This window comes from Eurosta solidaginis, chromosome 3 (assembly GCF_040869045.1).
Source record: "Eurosta solidaginis isolate ZX-2024a chromosome 3, ASM4086904v1, whole genome shotgun sequence".
NCBI lineage: Eukaryota > Metazoa > Arthropoda > Insecta > Diptera > Tephritidae > Eurosta > Eurosta solidaginis.
Window position 1 is genome coordinate 208,123,404 of NC_090321.1, and position 24,336 is coordinate 208,147,739.

The 24,336-nt window shown below is 34.3% G+C and overlaps 2 protein-coding genes across 7 annotated transcripts in view; one reads left to right on the forward strand and one right to left on the reverse strand.

Annotated features, from left to right (window-relative positions):
• Tret1-1 (Trehalose transporter 1-1) overlaps positions 1-21,935 on the reverse strand; it is a 41,366-nt gene extending 19,431 nt beyond the window's left edge. The window contains exons 1-5 of one of the 6 annotated variants that reach the window (XM_067774930.1): positions 21,836-21,935; positions 13,758-14,053; positions 12,893-13,408; positions 12,418-12,821; positions 11,933-12,083 (exon numbers count right to left, since the gene is read on the reverse strand). In XM_067774930.1, the coding sequence (XP_067631031.1) occupies positions 11,933-12,083; positions 12,418-12,821; positions 12,893-13,408; positions 13,758-13,853 (1,167 nt within the window). In that variant the 5' untranslated portion in view covers positions 13,854-14,053; positions 21,836-21,935. Of the gene's footprint in view, positions 1-11,932; positions 12,084-12,417; positions 12,822-12,892; positions 13,409-13,757; positions 14,054-20,780; positions 21,085-21,120 lie in introns of those variants that run through there. The other 5 variants (XM_067774932.1, XM_067774929.1, XM_067774928.1 and 2 more) reach the window with 5 other exon arrangements.
• Positions 1-24,336, forward strand: part of Roc2 (Regulator of cullins 2) — a 240,449-nt gene that overhangs the window by 35,896 nt on the left and 180,217 nt on the right. The window lies entirely within an intron of this gene.

Here is a 24,336-nt window from a genome sequence, read left to right on the forward strand (position 1 = left end):
CAAAAAAATTCTAGAGTCACCCCTGGCGCACCTTTATGGCGATATCTCGAAAAGGCATCCACCTATAGAACTAAGGCCACTCCCTTTTAAAATACTCATTAACACCTTTCATTTGATACCCATATCGTACAAAAAAAATTCTAGAGTCACCCCTGGCCCACCTTTGTGGCGATATCTCGAAAAGGCATCCACCTATAGTACTAAGACCCACTCACTTTTAAAATACCCATTAACACCTTTCATTTGATACCCATATCGTACAAACAAATTCTAGAGTCACCCCTGGTCCACCTTTATGGCGATATCTCGAAAAGGCGTCCACCTATAGAACTAAGGCCCACACCCTTTTAAAATACTCATTAACACCTTTCATTTGATACCCATATCGTACACAAAAATTCGAGAGTCACCCCTGGCCCACCTTTATGGCGATATCTCGAAAGGGCATCCACCTATAGAACTAAGGCCCACTCCCTTTTAAAATACTCATTAACACCTTTCATTTGATACCCATATCGTACAAACAAATTCTAGAGTCACCCCTGGTCTACCTTTATGGAGATATCTCGAAAAGGCGTCCACCTATAGAACTAAGACCTTCGCCCTTTTAAAATACTCATTAACACCTTTCATTTGATACCCATATCGTACAAACAAATTCTAGTGTCACCCCTGGTCCACCTTTATGGCGATATCTCGAAAAGGCGTCCACGTATAGAACTAAGGCCCACACCCTTTTAAAATACTCATTAGCACCTTTCATTTGATACCCATATTGTACAAACGCATTCTAGAGTCACCCCTGGTCCACGTTTATGGCGATATCCCGAAAAGCCGTCCACATACAGAACTAAGGCCCACGCCCTCTTAAAATACTCATTAACACCTTTCATTTGATACTCATATCGTACAAACAAATTCTAGAGTCACCCCTGGTCCATCTTTATGGCGATATCTCGTAAAGGCGTACATCTATAGAACTTAGGCCCACGCCCTTTTAAAATACTCATTAATACCTTTTATTTGATACCCATATCGTACAAAAAAATTCTAGAGTCACCCCTGGCGCACCTTTATGGCGATATCTCGAAAAGGCATCCACCTATAGAACTAAGGCCACTCCCTTTTAAAATACTCATTAACACCTTTCATTTGATACCCATATCGTACACAAAAATTCTAGAGTCACCCCTGGCCCACCTTTATGGCGATATCTCGAAAGGGCATCCACCTATAGAACTAAGGCCCACTCCCTTTTGAAATACTCATTAACACCTTTCATTTGATACCCATATCGTACAAACAAATTCTAGTGTCACCCCTGGTCCACCTTTATGGCGATATCTCGAAAAGGCGTCCACCTATAGAACTAAGGCCTACACCCTTTTAAAATACTTATTAGCACCTTTCATTTGATACCCATATTGTACAAACGCATTCTAGAGTCACCCCTGGTCCACGTTTATGGCGATATCCCGAAAAGGCGTCCACATATAGAACTAAGGCCCACGCCCTCTTAAAATACTCACTAACACCTTTCATTTGATACTCATATCGTACAAACAAATTCTAGAGTCACCCCTGGTCCATCTTTATGGCGATATCTCGAAAAGGCGTACATCTATAGAACTTTGGCCCACGCTCTTTTAAAATACTCATTAATACCTTTTATTTGATACCCATATCGTACAAAATAAATTCTAGAGTCACCCCTGGTCCACCTTTATGGCGATATCTCGAAAAGACGTCCACCTATAGAACTTAGGCCCACTCCCTTTTAAAATTATCATTAACACATTTCATTTGATACCCATATCGTACAAACAAATTCTCGAGTCAGGCCTGGTCCACCTTTATGGCGATATCCCTAAATGGCGTCCATCTATAGATCTATGGCCCACTTCCTCTTAAAATACTCTTTAGTACCTTGCATTTGATACACATGTCATACAAACACATTCCAGGGTTACCCTAGGTTCCTTTTACAACATGGTGATTTCCCTTACTTTGTCTCCACAGCTCTCAACTGAGTATGTAATGTTCGGTTACACCCGAACTTAGCCTTCCTTACTTGTTTTTAAATGTGCATTTACTTGAGAATGTATTGCATACTGTTGGGCGGTGCACAGTGGGTCAATGCAAGCGAATTTGTTGCAAAATAAGTTTTATAAACTTAAAAGCTTGTGTTTGTAATTATTTCTGAAATTAAGCGGAGAGTCCTAATTTTGATTTAAAGCATAAAAGTCAGATTGAACCTCGTATGTTTTAATTGTATAATAAAAGTAATATTTTAGCAATTTCTTTAGACTTTGTAGAATTAAAGTCGGATTTAAATTTTTTTTGTAATATTTTTAATAAAAGTAATATTTTAGCTTTTATTTTTGACTTTAAGAGTCAAAAATAGATTTCAACTATTATATTTTAGTTATATAGTAAAAAATTATCTTTCAGCAATTATTTTTGACTTAAAAAATAAAAGTCAACTTTTAGTAACTATTTTCGACTTTTAAGGTAGATGATAAATCTAACTCTTACTTTTAACTTCTTAACTAAAAAGCAACTTTTAACTTTTGTCATTGACTTCAAAAATAAAAGTTAAGATTTAATTATTATTTTTGACTTTTTTGGTAAAAATAATAGTTCAATTCTGACATTTTTGATTCCAGTCGTGCAATTTATAGTTCCTGAATGTGATTAATATCGATATGTGCGATTAATTAATTAACTAGAACTATAAATCAATATTTGATTACTAATTAAACAGAAACAAACGATTAAACAAAATGATAAACTGTTCTGTTGATCACATTTTGATTTACCACAATCCAATTGAAAAAAACTTGATTACTTAATTCATCGGAATATAATCAGTTACGATTAATCCAAATGATTAACTTCTTGATAAATTACATTTTATGCCATCATAATCTAATTAATAAGACTTTATTACGTAATGACGTAATTAATCAGGTGATACTCAGTTATGATTAATCAAAATTATTATTTTCTTGATTAACCACATTTTTTATAATAATAATCTAATTAAAAAAACTTCATAAGTTAACTCAGCCGAAAATAATCTGTTACGTTTATTTAAAACAATAAACTTCTTGATAAATCAGCTTTTATTTTTTCTTAATCTAATTAATAGGACTTTATTACGTAATTAATCAGGAAATTGTCAGCTACGATTAATCAAAGTTATTAACTTTGTGATAAATCACATTTTCTATAATCATAATCTTATTAACAGAATTTACTTATGTAATTAATCAGGAAATAGTTGCGACTAGTCAAAATAATTAACTTATACGAGTACATAACAGAACATAACCAAATACGATTAATCATTCTAAAGGTTAGGTTGAACTGGCTGGTCCATGAGGATAGACGGAATGACTCCGTAGTGTTACCAGAAGTTTATTCAACGACCAAATTGAAAATCCCTATCAAAAACTAGGACCTACGTTATAAAATAAATCCATCTTCTTGGCAAATACTAGAAGATTTCTAGGACTCATGCCACTTGTTGCTTCTAGATCTGACAGCTGTATCACTCCTAAACGTGCTCGATCGTTTCCTCCTCCAACCCGCACTACCTAAATCTGCTATCATAGACCAAGCCTAATTTAAAGGCATGTGACGCCAGAAATCAGTGTCCAGTCAGAATACCCGTCATGAGTCTGCAGTTCTCTCTTTTTAATGATAGCAGCAACTTTTTTAGTCTAAGGTTGTAAGACCTACACATAATCTAAGACACTTTACATCCCCATGCTTGAACCCACGCCTTTCCCGCTTGGTCTATCATGTGCACCTATCGCCTTTTCTTAATCTCGCCCAATTTAATTGGGACGTCTACGGAGCAAGCTTCAAGGGATGCGCCTTTTTTAGCTAGTTCATCCGCTTTTTCATTCCTATCTATTCCCATTCTAAAAAATTATAATCTTATTGACTACTTGATCAGAAAGAAAGTTTCTAGATGTACAGATTTTAAACGCTTTGAGTTCTGGTTAAACTCTGCAAGCTTTGAGCAAAAAAAAATTGTTTTTAATTTCTTTCATGGATTTGTGTCATCTCATAAAAGGACAATGGGCCGCTGGCAGAAGGAAAAAAAAACCCAAAAATCAAGTAAATTTTTGAGCTACTTTAAAAAAGTACTTAATAAAAGCTGAATGTTCTACGAAACAGCATACTCATAAGTTTTTTCTAAAAATTCTTAAAAAATGTGTTTATATTTAAAATCTTATATTGATATGGCTTAATTTCCTGTTGCTATAGTTATGAAAAGCACTATACTATCTAAGCTAAGTGAACAAAAATTGCTATGTACTTGTGCATAAATAAATATAGCATTTAAACCATTTTAATAGCATATTTCACACTTTCAAATTCTTAATTGCCATATAAAATGTTTATATGAAAACCCAAATAAATGTGTTTTTGCTGGTTAAAACAAAAACCTTGTTTTCAAACCTTCTAATCGTCATTTAGTAGTAAAATTTTCCATTGCAAAGCGTCAAGAAAAAAAAACTTAAGCATTTAGTAAGAAAAAACAAAAAATTTCATAACATTTTGTTAATGTTCTATTGTTAATATTATCAGACATAATACTTAGTCAGACGCTAAATAAATAAACAACAAGCTACGTCATGGAAAAGCTCTAAAAATTTAAGAAACTCTGTAGACAACTAGTTATGCGTTAAAAATTATGAAATAATATCGAAGGTTAATATAGTAAGTAAAATTGAAAAAAAAAAAATAAACAAATAAAAACAAAACCATAACAACTAATTTGAAAAGCCGTAAGTATTTTCAAGCAGATAAACTTCAGACAGAGCAGCATGAAGGCAACTTCTTTTTTTGTTCACCAAAGCTGCTTGAAGTCGGCATGGAGCTGTTTAGGGTGATACCCTTATCATGGGTTTTCTAGAGGATTACGCCAATATTTTGCAATTCTGGTCTAAAGCACACTTACCAGGTCTGAAATCCCACTTATAAGGACCAATCAGTGAGTTCAATTCAGCCAGTAAGCAACATAAGTTTTAAAACTCAAGTGATTGCCAACACAAAAAAATAATAAAAAACAAGTAAGGAAGTCTAATAGCGTTTTCTTTTCTGACTATAGTGTTATGCTTTTTGTACGCCGCGCAAGGGTTGTTATTCTATTCTAAAAAACAGGCAACGCTTTTACGGGGTATTTCGTTCTTTGGTGGAAATTGTTGCCTGCTCGCAACGCAAAAGCGTTACACTTTTACACCGTATAAAATGGCGGTGTGGCAGTGCAACTCTGTGAAACTCTCAATTCGCTCTTGAGTTCCACATATACTCTGTTAAGGCCAAATTAAACTTCCTTAACCCTAACGCCATAGTAATAACCATACCCATATCCATATCCATCTCCAATGTGATCGATTAATGGTGCCTTAACCTAAAAATCGTTAACATTTCATAAAAATGAAGAAAACGCAAAAAATTACAAAAATATTCCACAAAAATAAGTCTCTTAGTCAAAACGTATCCAAAGCAATAAATAAAATACACAAAAAGTTAATAAATTCGCCAACTCAAATATTTTTAGGTTATGGATATGGCGAAAAACCAAAAACCAATTGGTTGGCTATGGTATGGTTATGGCGTTAGCGTTATGGTATGGCACCATTAATCGATTACATTGATTTCCATAAGGTAGGTTCGATCAGCTGTTTTATCTGGTTATGGTTTTATGGTTATAAGTCACCATTAATTAGCCCCTTAATATGAGTGCACAGATCACCTACCAGATTGCGCATTCACGAGTTCAAAATTGCTTCGTTCTGCCCATCTACGTCACAGTTGACTGTTTGAGCAAATGAAAGAAAGAGAAAAAAACAAGAGCTAAAGGAAAATGACGTAAGGCCTATAAAAAAGAGATGATCTAATGTTTACATGCGCAATGCGCAATCTTCTTATGTGATTTGTGATATGAGTGAATATGGTGAGATGAAATGTTCTTTGTATGCACTATAAATGTTGACAATTTTCTGGGGTAGGAGTAACACTATTAAACCTTTACCATTTACTTAGGCAACAATTTATTTCAGAAAAGAAAACGCTATAAGTTCGGGTGAAACCGAACATTACATACCCAGCTGTGCACATGAAATGCTGTTGTTTGTTTTGTGTGCTTAATGGTGTTACAAGGCTGCGCAATAATACATATACATATGGTTCTGTTCTGAACTAATTTTTCTTTGAGTTACGGCTCCAGGAACATAGAAAATTGCTAGTCATAAAAGGGGTGGTGCCACGCCCATTTTTTTAAATTTGAAGTTTTGGCTATTTATTGTTATAAACCAACTTGGGAAATGGAATACCATTGATATAAAGCTCTTTTTTGCAAAGATATAGCTTATTTTATTCGTCCACGACCCTTTTAAAAATCTTTTATATAAGAGTGCGCGTGGTCCTTAACCGATTTCGTTAATTTTTCTTCAAAGCATTCCTTATAGTAAAGTCAACCTCCCTGCCGAATTTTGTTACGATAGGTTTAACGATTTTTGATTTATGATTACTAATATTTTTGAAATTGATTTTATCACAAGTGGGCGGTGCCACGCCCATTTTAAAACATTTTTTTAAATTTTTATCAAGAATCTCAATATCAGCCCGCACGTCAAATTTCAACATTTTAGGTGTATTATTTACTAAATAATCAGGTTTTTTGTGTTTTCCAAAATATTATGTATATAAAAAGTGGGCGTGGTTATCATCCGATTTCGGTCATTTTCAATACCAATCTATTCTGGGTCCAGATAAGCTCGTGTACCAAATTTGATGAAGATATATCAATAATCACTCAAGTTATCGTGTTAACGGACAGACGGACGGACGGACGGACAGACATGGCTCAATCAACATTTTTTTCGATACTGATGATTTTGATATATGGAAGTCTGTATCTACATATCTCGATTACTTTATACCTGTACAACCAACTGTTATCCAATCAAAGTTATAATATCTTGTGTACAAGTACAGCTGGGTATTGTTGACTGGGTTTAGCCCAAGTAGAGCACAAAGCGTCTTTCTAATACACTTTCTCCTGGAACCTATTATTTATTTAACTTTTGTACCCTTTACGTCTAAGTTTACTCTTTCAATATTGTAATTTATTTAAAATATGCATTTAGAAAAAGTTTAATAAATAAATAAAAAAAAATTAACACAAGCAAGTTCAATATACCTACTGATCTCCTCTATGAAGCATTTTGAAGCCGCTCTTAGTGCGGGAAGCACAAAACTCCGTAAAGTTCAGTACCTCAGCTTCCAACCCGGCATTGAAGGAGATTAAAATTCTTTCCGCGTGTATACCCAACGGACAGTGACACCTTTTCTTAGCCTTCTAGTACACTCACTGTTCCATCCTAGTCAAAATCAATTATTTTAATTCTGGTCAATTTTGTGAATATTTCGAAGTTGAAAAAACTTCTTGACCTATCGTTTTCTAGTGCGCATAAAACGAATTTAGTCCACTATTATTGCCCAACGTTTCGGTAGTTATTCTAGCATCTTCAGGGCACTTCTTGCTGCTATTTTTAAAGCTAAGCTCTTTAAATTGGTATTATACATCTCGTGGGTCCGTAAAGTATCTGAAGTATATTATTATTGATGTAGGTGATTGATGCACCGTGACTACCGCAGTGACGTCTAGACAAAACAGTTGAAAATCTTTTTTCGATATTGGGAAAAGAAAACTTAACATTCTTATAGAAAAATTGTTTCTATATTTGACAAGTGAGAAAATCTTTATTATTTCAAATTTCTTTTGCTCATTATGCTTTTTTATTAAAAATAAATATAAAACATTAAAAAAAAAATCAAAACAGGTTTTTTTAATATTTCGTCCATATGGTCCCATTAAGTTGATAGATACACTTTTCACTTCATTTATTTTTGATTAGGATATCCCGTCCGCACCTTATTAATTTCATTAAATCAATGGAATCCAGCTTTTTAGGTATTCAAATCATTCTCTTTAAAAAATTTAAATTTCGTGCAAAACTTAGACATTCATTCATTTTTGCTTAAAAATGGTTATCTATGATTTCTTCAGTATATGAATCCGAGCTTATTGAAAATATTAAGATAAACTTTATAACATTACAATACAATTAATACCATTCGTTGGACCCATTTGTGCATAAAAAGTTAAAATCAAGCAAAGTTGACTGAGACCGAGCCATCATAAATGTTCTGAAACATTGTTCGGAATTCTCTCATAACCCAAAATGTTTTAATTTTTTGAATCATTTTTTTTTACCACCTTTTCCACTACTTCATCCTTTGTAAGGCAGTTTTTACACTAGCTGAGTATTTACCTGAGACCATAAACAAAGTGGTTGGTAATTGTCATTGACATCGAACTTAACATTTGTATCCATTTTTTCTTTGTTTCTTTTGAAAAATGCACGCACAGTAGTTCTTCGAAATTTGTTTAAACTAATTTTTTAGCTCCTCTAGTAGCTGTTTTTAAAAGGCACATTCGTATTCATCATCTGTACTAAACTCAATATAAGCGGGATTCCTAGACTTTGTTCAACCCAGTCTTATTGAATCTTTATCAATACGGTTGTAAATTGATTATGACTTGAAAACTGTTTATTTGTTTTTTTTTGTCTCTTTCGATTTTCAATTTAATTGTTATATATTCACACTTTGGGGTCATTTAATCTCTATAATAAACATATTAACAAAGACGAGTCGCGAAATTGGTTTATCTTTTAAATACATCATGTTTTGTATATATTTGCTTTTTGCATCTGTATAATATACATTATATATATGTGCTAAACTCAATCCAGCACCACCGGACTCAATTCAAGCTTTTCATGTGCTTACTTTTTGGTTCTTTAAAAACGGAACGACCAGTTCTTAAAACTACACCCACCCTTGTGCTTGAACTGACACCATTTTCCTGAAAATAGAACGGCTGGTCTTAAAATATGAACAAATGTTCTATTAATGAGAACAATGTTATTAAATTAAGTTGAAAAAAAAAAAAAAAAGAAACGGTGTAATTCGTATGCACTACAATGTTAAATACAATACTTGGAACAAGCTATCAAGCAGTCGTAGTGGCCCAGCGGTTATGATGTTGCGGCTGCGATCGCGTGGTGAGAGTTCTATCACCGTCAAATTGTAAAATGCTTGAAATAATCACAGCAGGTTCACACATCAATACCAAACTGGTCATAAAATACGTACGGTGTGTTTGAAAAAACTGTTCTTAAAAAAGCCCATCGATCACGAGTTAAGAAAAAACGTATTTAACATACTTTTTCCAATGAATGATCTTAATTTTGAACTGGTTTCGTTCGTTTTATAAAGATTTTTTCTCTGAGTGTATATAATTGTATACAAAAATAAGAAAGTGATTAAAAATGTAAACTATTAACCTTTTTCCTTTTTGCTCACAATTAATATTTATTACAAATTATTGTAATACACTATAAAGAATCAATGAAAGTTTTTTTTATATGTATCACCCTGCAATATCACTACTTTTAATCTTTAGCGGCACTAGAAAAAGTTCCCTACGCACTCAGTGACATAAACTTCTCCTTCAAAGCTAGCTTTTTTTATAAAATTTCGTTTTTATAGAAGTCGAAATAGTAGATTTTTTAATTTTTTGCTCACATGCACCACCCTGTATTTAGTTGATGTAATTTTAGACAGGATTGTTTCTGAAGTGCGTTCACCAGTATCATAGCTGGATTCGGGTTTTGAAATTAAAATCGAAAGTCGAAGCGGTATTCAAAAGTATATGACATATTTATCTACGTTATAAATGTCATACAAAATAATCGGAGCCGAGCTTAAAATCAAATAAAAAAAAGTAAATTGAGAATTCAAATGCTGTCAATCCTACTAGGAAGTTCGCAACATCCCTAATATACATTTATGAATGTGTAAAATTACTAAATATTTACAGTTATGTAAATATATACTTAAAAAGGGAAAACAAAAATCATATTATCAGTATCTACTACTATGTACTATTATCGGTGTAAAGTATACGCTAACACCTATACCCTATTCGATCATTATGTGCATTTGCGAGTAAAAACATAACTGTAAAAAAACTTTTATATATTGTATACCGGAAACTTTTAAAATAAATTTTGAAAACCTCTTCGAAAAAATTGGAAACTTGAGAACTTTCTAATAATCTTTAATAAATTGTGTACCGAAAACTACTATTATATACACCCGCAAGTAAAAACCACATTACATTCCTGTTAGTTGTTTTCTTCTTTTAAACGAGAAACACCCTTTAGAAAAAATTTGCAAAAATCAAATCCTTTAAGTCGAAAATCTTTATTATTCGAAGTTTCGCCCATAGATACCACCCTGTAGTTGATAAATTCTTACCTCTACCAACGTGTCTAACTTTCATCAGTACACGTAAAACCTGTCGACCAAATCCTTTAAATCCATTTTTTAATAAAAATATTCGTTTTTGTTTAAAATAAATACTAACCACCTTGTAGTTGACTGTTCCTAATCTTCGATAAAACCTTCAAGTCGAAACTCTTTTTTAGTTAAAATTTTCGTCCATATGTACCACACTTTAGGTTATAAATGGTAAATTTTGTCAAAGTGTCCAACTTTTATTAGTATAGGTAAGGCCTCTCAACAAACTCATTGCCACTACTTCACCTTAAAACCCTTTTTTAATAAAATTATTCGTTGTTCCGCTAGAAATGTCAAATTCAGTGCCACAACCTTCCTCTTGCAATTCGTTTATTAATAAAATTATTGGTTTAAAAAATTAAAATATGTCATCACCCTGTAGCTAATATATTTTTAATAACACTGTCTCTAATCTTCAGGGCAAGTAAGACCTCAACCCACTAATTGCCACAACTTCACCTTCAAATCAACTTTTTTTTAAATTCGTTTTCGTGGGTTAAAAAATAAATATATGCCACCCCGTAGTAGTTTTCAATAACACTGTTTTTAGTCTTCTGCAGTACGCGAAAAATCTCGCGACAAACTCATTGCCACAATCCCACTTCAAAACCATTTTTAGTAAAACTATTCGTTTTTAAGAATAAAAATAAATATATTAGTTAATAAGTTTTCAAATCAAATTATACGTTTTTATGAAGAAAAGAGAAATATGTACCTACCTGTGGCTAATAAGTTTTCAGTAGCACGGTTTATAACCTTCAGAAGAACGCGAAAACTTCGCGGCAAACTCGGTGCCACAACCTTCGCCTTGAAATCCTTTTTGTAACAAAATTACTTTAAATGGAAAAAAATAAAATAAATATGTCACCGCCCTGTAGTTGTTAAATTTTCTTAGTCACCATTTTCTTCGTTTTTATGAAAAAAATAATTCACTTTTGAAAAACTTGAATTTTTTTAATGTGTTCGCTCGTATGTTCCACCCTGTAGATTGTTGATAGATATTCCTTGTATTGCATAGTATTTTGATTAAAATTGCTTATGCAATTACGTTATTTATTGCATTTTGAAAATCATTTAATACCAGCTTCCCAAATGTTCGAATCACTCTCTCGTTGTCACTACCTACGCATTATCTACAATAATAAAGCTATTTTTAGAAAATAATAATTTTTCTCAATGTTGGATGTTTTTGTATTCAAGTGAAATAAATAATATTGACTTGCTGACTTTGTTGATTTATAGCTAGTCCATTCGCCTGATAATCTTTCTAGTGCTATTTTTTGCTTAAGCACATGTAGGAAAAAGTTCGAAAATGAATCACTCTATATCTATATTTTAGTGCATACTTTAAGGCTGAAAATTTAAAAAACTGTCAAACTGTTAGGTCAACTTTGCTGGAGTTAACTTGCCGACGTTTTCTCTTTTCTAGCAATAAGTTTAGCTTAATTTTAGTTTATGCCTTGTTTTTAAAATGACTCACCTGCGTCCAAATATAGATGGGATTCGTTGTCGGTCGGTACACTTCCAATTTGGGTTTACCATCTTCGGTTATTTGTCTCACAAAAGGTACAGCATTACGCAGGTTTTCATTCTTCTTTTTACCCATTTCATCCATTTCGTACAGTCGGTGACTGAAATAAACAAGAAAATTAAAAAACTACATTTAAATTTCATGCGATTTTATCACAGCGACTGCATCACAAAAAAAAACGCGATGACTGATTGACTATGACATTCAACGCAACAATCACAGACCTAGTCACAACTCTCGTCACTGCGATAATGTGAACTATAACTAGGTAGTAGATGTCGGAGTGCAATTATTAGTTAGAGTGATTGTCGGCTTCAATTTTGATCATAGTCTGTGATAAAAATCGCTACGACTGAAGAAGTCACTGTGGTAAATCACATTGGTCATAAAAAATCGCAGTGATCAGCCAACTACTACCATTTTAGGAAACTTACCTCTTACGCGAATCTGTGCTTATGGAGCGTGTTTGTTGGAAATGTTGTCGATTCGATACATAGTCTTCGTCACTTTCACTTTCAAAATCTTTGAGGTCAATGATCACTGGTTTCGTTATGTCCTTGGGACGATGTATCAGTCGTTTGTGTTCAACATCATCTGCTTCCTCCTCACTATCTGTGCTTGAACCTTGCAGAACACGCTCAAGTTTGAAACTAACACGTGGATCTAAACTTTGATGTTTACATCCTTGAAATTCACGACGTGTTTTGTGAAAATCCTCTTCGGAGGATGAATCCTTTAGCATATCTTCGAGGAAACGTGTACCTTTAATATCGAGTGATACGTGTTTTTTGGCTTGAAATTGGCGACGATTATCATTTGCTAGTATATTTTTGAGGTCCTACAAAGAATTATGATAAATGCAACTGTTAAGACCTGCTTTTATTTTTTTTCTTTTGCACACAGACTCACCTTCAGTATACCCTTGTGATCAACACTAATCGTTTTCTGTTGTTGAAAACCACTACGGCGACTTTCGAAATTATCCTCATCACTGCTATCGATTGAACGGCGTTCGAACGATACGCGCGAACCCTTAAGCGATTGTTTGCTACGCTGCAGATCATCATTGTTGTTGTTGTTGGCGAGCGAAACTGTGCTGCGTTGATGATGATCACGCTGACTGTGCATTGATGCAGGTGGTGGTGGCAAAGCCATAAAGCTATCTTGACTACCACCTGTTTTGGCTTGATTAACGGGCAGGGGTAATGGTGGTGGTGAACGTATATCATCATCTATGATTGGTCCAAATTGAAGGGGTGTATCAGCGACGCTGAAGGTATTTTGTGTTGTTAATTGTCGTTGTTGTTGTTGTTGTGGGGGTGGGGGTCCTTGTGAAAAGAGGAATGGATCCTCGGGTAGTATTGTATCAAGACTCGTTGCGGTATTTGATTGAGAGAGGGTCTCTTCAACGCGCTGGTATGTATCCTAAGAGAGCGAATTGCAAGAAAATGCTTAATTTAAATTGCAAAAAAGTGTGAGAGAGAGGGAGGTGTATAACCAGAGCACGTGTAACTAAAGAGAACCACCAACAGAACGAATAGTGCGAAACAGTAAAGCATAAAATCGCGGGTAGGTAATTCACCATTGGGGAAATGTGGCATGAAACTCGTCAATTCCAACGTCAGAAAAATATTATTTTGAAATTTCAACGAAAACACCGCGTTTTTTGCTAATCTTCAATTAGGTAATGTGATGAATTACCTACCACCAGTTTTGCTGTCCGTCGTTGGTTATTCTCTATAAATTTACGTCTCTGAGTATAACCACAAATTACCGTTGTTCCACCACGTGTAAATCTATCTTTAATTTTGCCCATTGCATTGCTGAGCGGTTGGTGGCCACTGCTGCCACGATTCTCGCGCCCACTCATAATGTGATTGTGTGGTGCCTTTTATTATTTATTTTTTCTTCTTTTCTTTTTTTCTTCTTTTACTGCTTATCAGTATTGTTGTGTATGAAATCTAATTCAAAATTTTCGTGTGCTTTCCTTTTTCACCACACTTGCTTTTGTTGCAGTTTTTTCTTTTTTATTTTTTGTTGTGCTCTCTAACTTAGAGAAAATTTTGCGCGCTAAAAAAATAGAGATAGAGCAAACAGAAAATAATATGAGTATGAGTGATTATGAGTTAAAAATGTTCGCAGTACAGCACTCTTCAGCTGCATTGGGAGACCGGTGTATGGGTTTGTGTGAATGGCTAGTCGGTTGCAATTCTCAGTGCTCTAATTGCAATTATAATTCGTATGCAGAGAACGTATAGAGAACCGCCAACAGAACGAATAGTGGGAAACAGTAAACCATCAAATCGCGGGTAGGTAATTCACCATTGGAGAAATGTGGCATGTAATTCGTCAATTCCAACGCTAGAAAATTTCATTTTGAAGTTCGACAATTTCTTTCAATTGCTTTCCGTCGTTGGCGATTCTCTATATGTAGCTTTACGTCTCTGTTCTTAACATTGACTTTACCGCCTATTTGGTAGGTTTTGCTTGTAGAAATATCAAAAAAAAAACAATATTGCGCACGCACCTGTTTTTACAAACCATAGATATTTATTAATTTGTCGAGTATTTCGCTTTTTATGGTTTCCATCTTGTGATGGCAAAAGAGCACAAAAAAGAACAAACTAATAATTGCCAAACTTTGCTGCTTCTACTAAGCGTTTACTCAAAATGTATGGCTTCTCCCCCTTTCGGCAATTTTTATTTACTTTCATACCACATAGTTTACAAAAAAGAAACATACGATCGTTGCGTATAATGTTGTGCAAATAATTGTAAACATTAGACTGTTTCAAAAAAAAATTTGCATGACTTAACCTAACGTGCAACCATTTCATGAAAATGAGCTGAAAACAGTCCGGCATTGCATGCACTTTGGAAGAAGCTGGATAGAACATCCTTGAAGGCAAATGACTATCCAGTGCTTTTGTTGTACAATAAGTTTCTCGAAGCCACAATCTTTCTCTACGGGATGGATGACAGCATGTCTAGCTCTCATTTCTAAGACCAAAATGCACTCCTACTTGGTGGAGAGCCTTCTGAAGCTGCACCTCTTGGCAGTAATAGAGGTTTCCGCCGGAAACTTTCCGGAGAGGGCACTTCACAATCGGTGTCACCAATGAAGACCAATAGATACTCTTACTGGTCACGCTAGATGTAAAAATTGCTTATAACTCGGCCAGCAGCGATGCATGTCAAAGGCACTCTTTCAAGGTAAATCGGGTCAAAGAAGCCAGAAGATAACAGGTGGAGCACCTCCGTGGTTCGTTTCTGGGTCCTAATGTCTGAAATGTTACCTACGAAAGTCTGCTTCGCTTCTACTTGCCAGAAAGCACTTTGCTTGCAGAACACTTGGCTGCTTACCTTAACAGCAGGAAGCTGTGTGTGTTGACACAACTTTAACTAAACCAGGTCATGCGCAGCGTAAACAGATGGATGATTGATCACGGTCACGCGCTTCTAATATTTTGAAGTAACACTAGATTCAAGAAGCCTGTGAAAGGGCTGCGCAAACTATAACTGAGGATTTCGCTTTCATAAAGGTATGAGAAGATACGATCTGGCGCTGACAACAGCAGTGGATTAAGGTGAGACAGAGAATTAAATCCCGATCTGAAACCATGGCTGAAGCGACTATATACATAAGTCGCCTCGAATTTTGAAAAAAAAAAAAAAAAATGTTTCCTTTCTGAAAAATCTTTTCCGGAATTATTCGAAAATTTCTCCTAAAAATTTACACAAAAAGGTCTTACCAATTTAGTTGATTTCTTCTCTTTACTCAATAGACTATAAAGTGGTTTATCCTATCATCATCATATATATTATTTCTAATTGCTGTTTTTATATACGGGTCTCTTTTTCGCTCTTATTTGGAATCCAAATCTATAAATAAAGTTTTGGTTGTAAAGTTGGAGATTCGGGCTATTTGCGAGCTTTTGGCAATTTTGGTCGTAGTGCTTTTGTTTAGCTATATTTTATTAAAATAATTTGTTAAAAATAAAGGTTGTGAGCACACAAAGAAATCTATTTGTACCATGGCACTATTGTGAATATTTGCACTGCATTACTGGCAGTTTTAATTGATTGATAGAAAAGCTGATTTTTGTTGATATTTGATAACAGACTTTTATATTGGTTGCGTAAGATGCGCACGGGTCCGGCTCGTGAATACATAAAACATACAAAAACTCATTTCCTAATAAAAAATTACGCTGAAACATTTTTTGAAAGCTAAAATGCATAGGTCAAAAGCCAGAAATCCCAATCTGCTAGATCTACATTCATGGTATGCTTTTTTTCACTGTGGTAGCTAGGTTGAACTGGCCGGTCAATACAGACCTCACATAGACTGTATGTATTCATAGAAGGGAGAACCCCAATCCGTTGTCAGGACTTATGTTATAGAATAACTCCGTTCTCTTGGCAAATACTAGAAGATCTCTCGGACTTAACTTAATTGCTTCTTCGAGATCTAGCAACTCAGCTGAAGCCTTGGCCTGGCGAGCGCAGGACACGAGCACAGAACGTGCTCAACCGTTTCTTTCTTCAGCTCGCACATCCAACATCTCCTGATACTGATGACGCCTATGTATGCATTTTCAATCAGGTTCAGTTTTCATAAATTTTGTTGGAGAAAATATAGTTGTTTGTATGTATATGCAGCGTGCCAGTGTAATGTACATAAATACGTACACGTACGTGCAGATTAACTGTGCTCGTGTATTCATTAATTGTTTTAACTCAAATTGTTTTTTTTTTCTTAAATTTTCTTCTAAATATAAATATTCACGGTCTTTGTATGTTTTGCACTTACTTTCTGTGTGCGAATTATATGAATTGTATTGCCCATTTTATCCATTTACTTTCACGAGGAAAATATAATTGAAAAATAGCACATTATGTAAAATTCGCTGACGAATGTTATTTATATATTTTTCTTAAAATTGTTTATTTACATATATTTACTCAGTATACTATGAAATATGTACCTAAAAACAAAAAGAGAATAATTTTTCGTAACAGCATACGATTTATTTTAATAAAAAAATGTGTTTCTTATTTGCAGTCTAAAAAGTAATGCAAAAGTTTCTTGGTTTTGAAGTAACAAATCACAATAGACATAGACTTTCATACATCGATTTACTCATACACGTATAGATCGGAAAAGCTTGCCAAAAATATACGAAAAAAAAAATTCACTTGTTTTCCAAAGGTTGCAACTTTTCAGGAATATGCCCCACTACGCTTGGGTACAATTGAAAAAACGCGCTCAAGTGATCAAATGGCAAGAGTATAGATTTTTAATAAATAAAATAAATATAACAGAGACAAAAAACGTCACATCTTCGAGTTTTAGTCCTAAACTGTAAGCGGTAAAAGGGGGTACTATACGGAGTAGTGTGGCCGCAAGTTATATGGACACATTTTTTTTGTTCGTATTTTCACTTGGCAAACCCCTTAGATTTATTCCAAATTAGAAAAAAATTATATATAAAAAATTTTAAATCGTTTGCATAATTATTGGGCGTGTCTTGAGCCCACAAAGTTTGCTAAAAATGCTATTTTTCTCACCATGGCTCGCTTTAATTGTTCTTAACTTCAGTAATACTTATTTTATAGAAAAACTTTATTTACAAATATTCTAGGGGCATATATGATGAACAATGTTGTTCTGTATTAGTTTTCTATAGCATTAATATTTAATCCAGAAAAAATATAAATACATAATAATATTTAATTTAGAAAAATTAAAAAAATAACAATAATTATCATTAGAAAAAAATTATTGTCCTGGCCTTGAGCTCGAATCGAACCTTGAATCATTTATCAATAGGCCTATAAAAACAAAAACAACTGTTAAAAAACCAAATTAAAAAATAACAGCGAAATTTTCACATATCTTCGCATTCTTTGCATACGAACATATTTTCATATAATGATTTGCAACACATAATTAGTGCAACAGTTTACCGTTAGTTCTTACTGAGTAGCAGAGCAGAATATTATTTTTGTTGTTACTTAACGACGACTACATTTCATATGTTGCCGTGCATTGAAAGTAATTAGACATGTCATCAAGAATTTTGCGTGAAAATATTCATTTGTTAGGCTATTTTTTCTTCCTACATTCTAACAAAGAAGTTATGAAGGTATTATTTTTTAATTTACGAGCAGTAAAATTAAATTTACGCGAGAGTGCTAAATTAGTGGTCGAAGAAGGGAATATTTTTTGGGATAAACGTCGAATCCCCACTAGAACCAAGCAACACTGCATAACAAAAATTGAAGATTTATATAATGCATGGAGGAAAGTGAATAAAAATTCTAAACTTAAATCGGAAACGCAAAGAGAAAGAGTAGAGGCGTGGACGCCGAAGTTAGATAACTTATTTGATATAGCAAGTGCAAATGCACTGAACCTTATTAAAAATTCAGAGGACAAATTATTTTTGGAGAATCAATGAAAGAAAGGTAGACCGGGGTGTATGTATGGCATCGATTACAAAACAGCAGTAAGTGAAGAAAGAATGGAGTGATCGTGCATTCTAGTAAGAAGAAATTGTATATTATTTTTAATATAGTATAACATATATTTATTTGTACTGTTTTTATTCAGATGAAACAGCTGAAATTTCCTCCTGCAGTTCGGAGAGCGATATCAGCGAAATCGCTGCTAGCTATGAGGTAAGTTCAAGGTTATAAATTATAAGTAAAACGTGAGAATGAAACTATATAAAACGTAGACGAGAAATAATTGAAACACACAGGTTTACCTTACAAAACTATAACCAGAACACTTAATTCCTTTTTAGCACGTTTTGGGAGCAGAAGCTTTAATGCCAACGCCAGCCAAAAAAATGAGAGTATTTAAAAATATAATGACTCCAAAACTTGCAGCCGCTTTAGATGTTTGCAAGGTCAGTGATCGAAAAGCCGTGCATTTAATTATATCTTTGGTGGAAGCAGTCGGTCTTGAAGTACAAAACTATATTATAAATAAAACGTCTATACATAATGCAAGGGAAAAATATGAGCAGAACAGTTCAAAAATATAAAAGAACGTTTCAACAAGAATGAACTTGGTGCAATTTGTTTGCACTAGGACGGGGCGTACCGAAATAGCCCAAAATATTTTCTAACAAAAATTATAATAAAAATTTCAAAAAAAAAAAAATATTTTCTAACAAAATTAGGGAGGCTCGAAATTCATTTGAGACCAATGGTCCCATGGACAATATTACTCAGTATGACCCATAGATTCAGAAACTGGATGTGCACCTGAAGTTTTTTTCCCCCAATCAATTTGACCCGCCCTAATGTTCATGGTATAAAATGTTATGATATGTTGCATGTGCGCGTCTTGAGATGTTCGAGACTCTGGGTCGCAAAATTTAGTACTTCGCATATATCTCGCTTCCTATGTCTTGCTGGAGTTTCGCGCTTAGTTAAAGGTTGAACATCATAAAATTCTCCATAGGTCCTGACTGAAGCAATTTTTCGTGGTCTCAACCATTTTTGAATGCCATATTAATGACTGCGTGAAGTTGATTTTGAAAATAAAGTTTAATTTGACGATTAAGCGACTTACGCAATGTTTTAAAGAATCGAGATATTAAAACTTTTGAGCTATTTGAACATTTAAAAATTTTGTTTTTATTTCTTAAATATAAAAAAATGTCAGTGTAATTTACTCGTCACTCGAATTAAATTTCTTTAAATAAAAAATCTATATTCGTAAATAACCGAAAAAATGATGTCTCTTCTATTCGTTATTCGAATAAATTTTGCCCAACTCTGCTTATAGGTAGGAGGATTTCAAACGCAGGGAAACAAGGCATATGACAAAAAAATGAAGTGAACCAAAAATTGCATAGCATTTGTTACTTAAATAATAATTGGAAGCGTTGTTTCTAGAACAGAAAACAGTGATGTGCTCGGTATGAAGCATTTTATGAATGAAGTGTTTAGATTTCAAATATCGAAGTGTAGTAAATATGCTCTTATTCTTAGACCTGGAATTTTTTTCACTGTATTTGGTGAAAACGAGCCGGACCCGTGCGCATATTCCGCAACCAATATAAAAGTCTCTTATCAAATATCAACAGAAATCAGCTGTTCTATCACTAAAAAAAAACTTACAGCTTGCGCTGCCATCTGTCGTATGGGAGAAACTGCCGGAAAATACTCACAATAGTGTCACAGTACAAATAGATTTCTTTGTGTGCTGACAATCGTTTATTTTTAACAAATTATATTACTAAAATATAGCTAAACAAAAGCACTACGACCAAAATTGCCCAAAGCTCGCCAATAGCCCGAATCTCCATCTTTACAACCAAAACTTTATTTATAGATTTGGATTCCAAATAAGAGCGAAAAAGGGACCCGTACATAAAGACAGCAATTGAAAATAATATATATGATAATTACGCGAAACTTTAAACTTTGAAAATTGGAAAAAAATGTTGGGTAGCAAAAAACGGATGAATGGATCAAATTTTGGGTATCACATATTTAGCAGTTTACATTAAGCGCCTCGTTCTGTATTGCGAACGATAGTTCAGACGAACGATTGGCCTCCAAACGATTTCGTCTAGCAATGGTATACTCTATCATTTTCATTCGGCCTTTACGTTTCTTATGTCTTATGTCAAACAGAAAGGCGAAAAAAGTTGTCAAATGATATGTTGCCATCGTTTAACATAGTGGAAAGTTCAACTTTGCTATTTGCAATTAATGTAAGGCGAGAAAAACAAAAATTGTTAAAGTAAACGTCAAGTAGTGACCAATTTCTCACCGGAACAGCTCTTAAGAGTGCAGCTGTTTGAAACCCCGGTATTTTTTTGGCGTTATCTAAAGACTGATAATCTGTTTGAAAATTTTTCATTTCGTGCTATTTCTTTCGACTGACTTCTTTTAAAAAATTGCATCACTTCTCAAATATTTTAAATGCACTATTTTGTTTCATTACGCTCTTTAAACTTATTTTGTTTCTTGTATTTATTTTTATATTATTTTCTTTTATTTATTTTTTTCTTTTTGTATTACTTATGCTCATTTCGTTAAACTTTGTTTAGACACGTTTCTTGTTTATTCTTAGTTTGCTCTCAATACCTTTTTTCTACATTCATATGTACCTTATAATTATGTAATTACTTTTAAAATATTTCAACATTTTCTTTTATATATCCATTTAATATGTATTAATCGTTTCTAATGTAGTTAAGTTATTTGTTTGACTTGCTATATTATTTAGCCCTTGCTTCGTTAATTGTTTTTTCTTTTTCTCACACAAAATATATTTTCTACCACTTAAGTGGTACAAAAGCTGTTTTAAATAATTATAACATCAACAATTAACAATTTTACACACAAGTTTCTTTGTTTTTTCAGTGATTTGCAATTTTTAGATTTTCGCTTCAAAAGTCAAAACAATTTTTGTTTTATAACATTGGCTGAACAGGTCGAAATTGAAAAAAAGGCAACGATCGAAACGAGGCACATAAAACTAATTGCTTTTATTTATAATGCACATATTTTAACACTTTAATGTATGCTTTTTAGATAGACTCCCTTTTTCCACAATTTTTTTTTCAGTCAAATTTAAATTTCGCATATTTAACCGCCAAATTAAACTTTGCTTTAATAGTGATTCTTTTTAATAATTAATATTCTTTTATGTTGCATTAGCTGCACAAAGTTCACACACAGTTGCAATACTAAATTATTAAATAAATAATTTGAGCAATCAAAGAAAACGTAAATGCAAAAACTAGCTCGCCTGCGTCAAATCAATTCAAGTCCGTACGTTCCATACACCGCATTCAATTCATTTGTTTTTTGGCATTTTACCTCTTTTAAACTGAAAATTATATCCACGCTAACGAAAACTAAAGCACGCGATCAGTTTGCACAGCGTTTATATAGTCGCTGCTCGATAAGTTCAAACGTACGCTCAGGCGCTCACGCCAACGTTCGGTTGGATATCAAAATGAGTATCTTGTATGGTATATGTGTATCGTTCTCAATGCTCGCTTGCTTTGGTGGCTCTTGCTGTGGTTGTTGCTGTTGGAGTTTGGTGGATCGTTAGCTGTATAACTCACTGCTACAATTACCATGCGATTTTTGCACGAATGTTCTCAATATCGCTTGCACAGCAATATCGAACGTCTTGGGCAAAAAAACGAAAACAAACAAGTAAGGAAGGCTAAGTTCGGGTGTAACCGAACATTACATACTCAGCTAAGAGCTTTGGAAACAAATGTTGGAGTTGAATTTTGACATAATTTACTTATATACTAGAAAGATACTCCATTTTTTGTTCGAGTTTTAAATTTTTTTTTCTAAGTGGGTGTTTTCGTCATCCTATTTTAGTAATTTTTATTTAGAACACATATAGTAATAGGAGTAACATTCCTGCCAAACATCATCATGATATCTTCAACGACTGCAAAATTACAGTTTGCAAAACTTTTAAATTACCTTCTTTTAAAAGTGAGCGGTGCCACGCCCATTGTCCAAACTTTTACTAATTTTCTATTCTGCGTCATAAAGTCACCCTACCTATGAAGTTTCTTCGCTTTATCCGTCTTTGGTAATGAATTATCGCACTTTTTCGGTTTTTCGAAATTTACGATATCGAAAAAGTGGACGTGGTTATAGTCCGATTTCTTTCATTTTAAATAGAGATCTGAGATGAGTACCCAGGAACTTACAAACCAAATTTCATTAAGATACCTCAAAATTTACTGAAGTTATCGTGTTTAAGGACAGACAGACGGACGGACATGGCTAAATGGATTTCTTTTTTTGCCCAGATCATATATATACAGAAGTCTATATCTATCTCGATTAGTTTATGCCGTTACGGGGTACCGTTATGCGAACAAAATTAATATACTCTGTGAGCTCTGCTCAGCTGAGTATAAAAAAGCGGCACGAAAATAGTGTTAAGATAGTCGAGTGCTACAAGTGAGAGTGTATATATTATATACGAGGCTTTACCGAAAAGTACATGCTTAACATTATTTTGCGCTTCTCCTATTACTTACTCCAAACCCTAACGTCTTCATCCATTAGCATACCATGATCTAGCTAACGGAGCCTTTAGGCTTTCAATCGTTGCATTAAGCTCATACATATGTATATGCGTAAAGGTGATGCAACTTTATCGACTAGCTTGTACTGGCACATCGGGTGCTATGAGAATGTCCCAGCTGATGCACTTAGTACCCGAGTGAGAATATCTCCCTTCCTTTTGTTTTTTAGAGAACAACATTTGCTTCAAATTATTTCTGTGCTATAGATCGGCACATGACAGGGCATATGCCGGTAGTAAGAAAATTCATAGAAAATCTAATATTGCAACTGCGTTATGCAATGGCCCCCACGCCCTTTGGGAAACAGGAAACCCATATACTGACTGAGAATCTGGCTCACGGATGGATCGAAATGACGGAAAAACAGGACGGGAGCTGGTATTTATGGGCAGAACTTCAAAAAATCGGTACCAATGAGATGCTTCCCCGCGAGTTTAGAGGCAGAAATCCAAACAATAGAGGTTTGCGGTAGAGACTTTCTGCGGAAAGGCTTATCCTCGAAGATTATGTCAGACAACCAGGCAGCGTTGCTTTCCTCGCAGTCTTAAAAAATTACTTTTAAGCTAGTGGATGGATGCAAATGATCTAGGAACCATGAACTAAGTTTTGTTAGGATGAGTTCCGGACATTCCGGCATTATACCGGACACTGTAATCTACGATATCACCTAAGGAAGTGGAATCTATCCGATACACTTATCTGTCACTTTTGTGAGCTGGAGGGTATAACGCTGGTTCATTTTCTCTGCGTAAGTGGTCGCTGTGGAAAGGCAGAGTCAAATACAAAAGATCTAAATAAAGGTCGCAGTATATGAGGCCTAATAATAATTGGTTGTGAAAACGTGCACATGAACTTCTCACCCTTCCGCTTGAAGAAATGTTGTCCATTGAGAATGCTTTCGATGGGTGCCAAATTGGGGGGGGGGGGGGGGGGCTGGAGGGACATTAGCCAATAAGATACTTCTAATAAGTCTTAAGTATGCCACTCGCTTACGCAAGGGAACTTAAGTGAAAATGAAATACTAACCTTTCTCAGAGTCGAAAACCCGTGACCCAGAAAACAAAGGTATTATTTGTATTCCTGCGCGTCGATAAAGATAGTGATGAACCGACTACTCTTCTTTCAGTGGCATATCAAAACGCCCGTTAGAACTCTCTTACTTAATTATATGCTTATGGCCGTTCAACATAAATCGTGTTCCACATGGTCTTGGCCGGACCATCATCTTTCATTGGCATACATTGAACTACCCAG